Source organism: Plasmopara halstedii (genome assembly GCF_900000015.1).
Source record: "Plasmopara halstedii genome assembly, contig: Scaffold_555, whole genome shotgun sequence".
Classification (NCBI taxonomy): domain Eukaryota; phylum Oomycota; class Peronosporomycetes; order Peronosporales; family Peronosporaceae; genus Plasmopara; species Plasmopara halstedii.
In genome coordinates, this window is record NW_020187475.1 from 1,404,433 (window position 1) to 1,407,577 (window position 3,145).

At 43.8% G+C, this 3,145-nt stretch overlaps 1 protein-coding gene across 1 annotated transcript; it reads left to right on the forward strand.

Moving 5' to 3' along the window:
- Positions 1 to 749: 749 nt before the first annotated feature.
- PHALS_11800 (uncharacterized protein) lies at positions 750 to 963 on the forward strand (the record flags this gene model as incomplete). Its single annotated transcript, XM_024727226.1, has 2 exons — positions 750 to 817; positions 852 to 963. 2 exons carry the CDS (start codon positions 750 to 752, stop codon positions 961 to 963), a joined length of 180 nt encoding a protein of 59 aa, XP_024577824.1.
- Between the last annotated feature and the right edge of the window lie 2,182 nt (positions 964 to 3,145).

Below are 3,145 nucleotides of genomic sequence, written 5' to 3' on the forward strand. Positions count from 1 at the left end.
AGGTTAGCTTCAGCGAAGCAGACTTCTGACTGGTGAGCTCTTTCGCATCTGGGTTGCGAAAGTCAAACGCAGCAAAATGCCAAGAAACACGTTCAACCACCTCAGGTTCTTGCTGCAAGTAGTCCTACTAAACCCCACAAGCTTACCGGCTCAGATACCGGTGAAGTATCACACTTTGATCAAGTCTGTGCCCTTCATGTTAGTGGGAAGTGCGTTGCACTAAGCAAAGGTTTCTTTTTGGGGGGTGAAATGAAAATAACTTTATGGGTGTCAATAGCGTCAGGACAAATTTGCTGAAGCGGTACATCAAAAACAGCGAGGCTGCCGTAGCTCTTTGCTTAGAGGAAGCTAAGCTAAGGTCACCGACCTAACGTTCTTTCCAAGAACCAGTACGAGTGTAGCGGATCGCGATCCACTACCTTAAATTTACCTTACCAAGGCAAACTAATACTTTTGTTCAAAATTAAAACTGTAGCTATTTGTTTTAGATGCAACAGAACCGCCAATATCTCAACCCTAGGTTTTCCTAGTTAATATAGTAATACCTAATTAATACAGGAAAACCTGATTAATATAGTAATATGCATTACTTATGTGAGTCCTGCGCACGTGTTGGCTTATTGTCCGGCGAAGCCACACCACTGTGTGATTACACTAACTTGTGTAATACACACCTATGTACGGTCGAACAATCCGATGCAACTCGCCCTTTCATACAAGGGTACGTGTAACCCCGTTACATCAAATCCATGAGTTTTCGGAGCCCTTATCCATCAAATACTGGACGCAAACTGGATGACCAGACGGCCCAACATTTGTGTCACACAAAGAAGATAGTCCCTTGATATTAGAGCAGTGCGTGCGGAGGACAACCCTCCCGCGGCTAGCTCTCGTGACACGCTCGATAATGGCGATACGTCGATTATTTTCGAGATTCTCGGCGTCTGGTCACTCCTACTTTGAGCTTCGTTCTTACACGCTTTCTAGGCTACGCCATCTTTGGGAGCGGCTCAAAACCGTATCGCTGCCCTATATGCGGGAAAATTAGCTAATGAAGATGGTTTAGGGGTTATTACGAGATTCTTCAATTGATTTTAAAGTGTTATTAGATAAAAAATTTGAAGTTACTCTTGACAGCGCTAACATCCGAATCATCGCTATATATAGTAGATACTATAAAGTAGTACTATATACAACTCAACTGGCGCGTTAAAGAGGGGTGGTGGTATGCCGCTAGCAAGCCAACGTGGAGCCCAGAATGTGATGCAATCTCCCTTGTAATATTGAGCGTGTACTCAATCTCTTCTTATTTCCAAGAATGGTCCTACGTAGTGAATTCGCTTCTTTGTCTTACAGACCGTAAACACTGCATGTGCAAATATGTCAAACCGCATTCAACAGAGGCTAATCATCTACAATGTGTTCCATCTACCTCAGGCATCTGCATGTTATTTTTAAAAGTTCTGTATCTCAGCCATAGTGACGCACACTCGGTGCATGACACCCCCATCATGTAAGAAAAACGTTAATCTTGCTGCGGAGTATAGCCGGACTGATATCAGCTGGTTGACTCACTCACTTAAAGAGCGGAGAAAATTCCTGACGGTGTCAAAGTAACGGGGGTTAATAAAACTATCTGCTGAAAGCATTGTCAGACCAGAAGAGATATGAACGGCTGTATGCTTTTCAAGCTCGATGAGGGAGAGTACTGAGCGCTAGCACCGCGGTCACTTCACACGCGAGATTCTTCAGATGTTATTGTTTGCCACCTGGTTGTCGCATTTTTGACCAATTACGTAGATATGGTCGGTGATGGACACATTTAATTAGGATCTTGGCATCCGAAACAACGTTCGCCAAAACATCGCTGCAAAGCGCGGATCTCTATCATTTTTTTCAATGGTATGTTGGCTAGCAAGACAAGCAATTTTGCTTAAACAATCCAAAGACCATAATGCTGGTATGATCGGAAGCTCTGTTGGAGGACCAAAATCAAGCCCACATTTAAAGGCAACTAATACTGCGGAAGCCGACGGACTTAATAGCGGTGCTGATGCATGCAGAATAAGTTTGACTTGGCATGTTTTGCACGCACGCCGCACTAAAGTGCTTATCCGCTTTACATGTTGATCCACGCGTACATAGCGCTTGTCAGACCATATTATTTCTCTTTCGAGTTGTTCATTCAAGGGTTTAAGTGTGACTATACAGTATTTTGTGTCAAAGACCCTCTTGATGAGGTACCACAACACGTATGGTGTCAAGTGGTTTAGTGCTTCAATACACCTAGCCTTAAAATAAGAAATAACGGTAACAATTTTTTAAAAAGCTCCGAATAAGCTGTGTCCAGGTTTCAGAACACCTTGTGTCTCAAAGCTTTCAGAAATGCATGACAAGCTAAATTCGACTTATACACCGTACGTATTGTGTAACAAACTTACACGTACCCTGGTTTCAGCGGGGGGTCACACGAGTTGGGCATGGTGTGACTGCACCCAAACAAGAATACGGGATGTGGATAGGAAGCCAGTAGTTATGCATGTATTTAGATTTTACTTTATATATTTTGGAAGATCTATACATTTAAAATTAGGTGGCTTTGTTGCAGATAAAAATAAATAATGTCAGTTTTGGATTTTAAACGGAAGAGTAATAAGCCTTGGATTATGAAAAATTACTCTTAGAGTAAGCGAATTGCGATCTGCTAATTCGTACTTGTTCTAAGTATAGAACGAAAGGTCGGTGACCTAAATTACGCTTTCTCTATGCGCAACGCTACGGCAGCCCGCTGCACTTGCTAGCACTTGTAGTTAATCTACACTTGAGTTTAGTTTAGACAGATCCTCTATGAGGATGGGAGAATTTTCCTCTTTGCCCCAGGGCATGCAGGACGAGCTTAAAAAGCTGCTGTCCTTGCTTGGCGCTGAGGGCGTGCAACACCTTGCTGCGCAAGGCCCCGAGGCAATCGGTGCGCGTTTAATGGCGTTTTCAAATTACGAAAACGCGCTGCTAGAGCACCTACAGCAGAGGATGTCTACTTCATTTGCGTCTATGACGCCACCGCCAGTAACAGATGACTTCCCCCGCCCTAAGCCGCTCATGGTGAGCGTTAAGGTCTTGGAGGGGAAGGATGGAGAGAATCTCC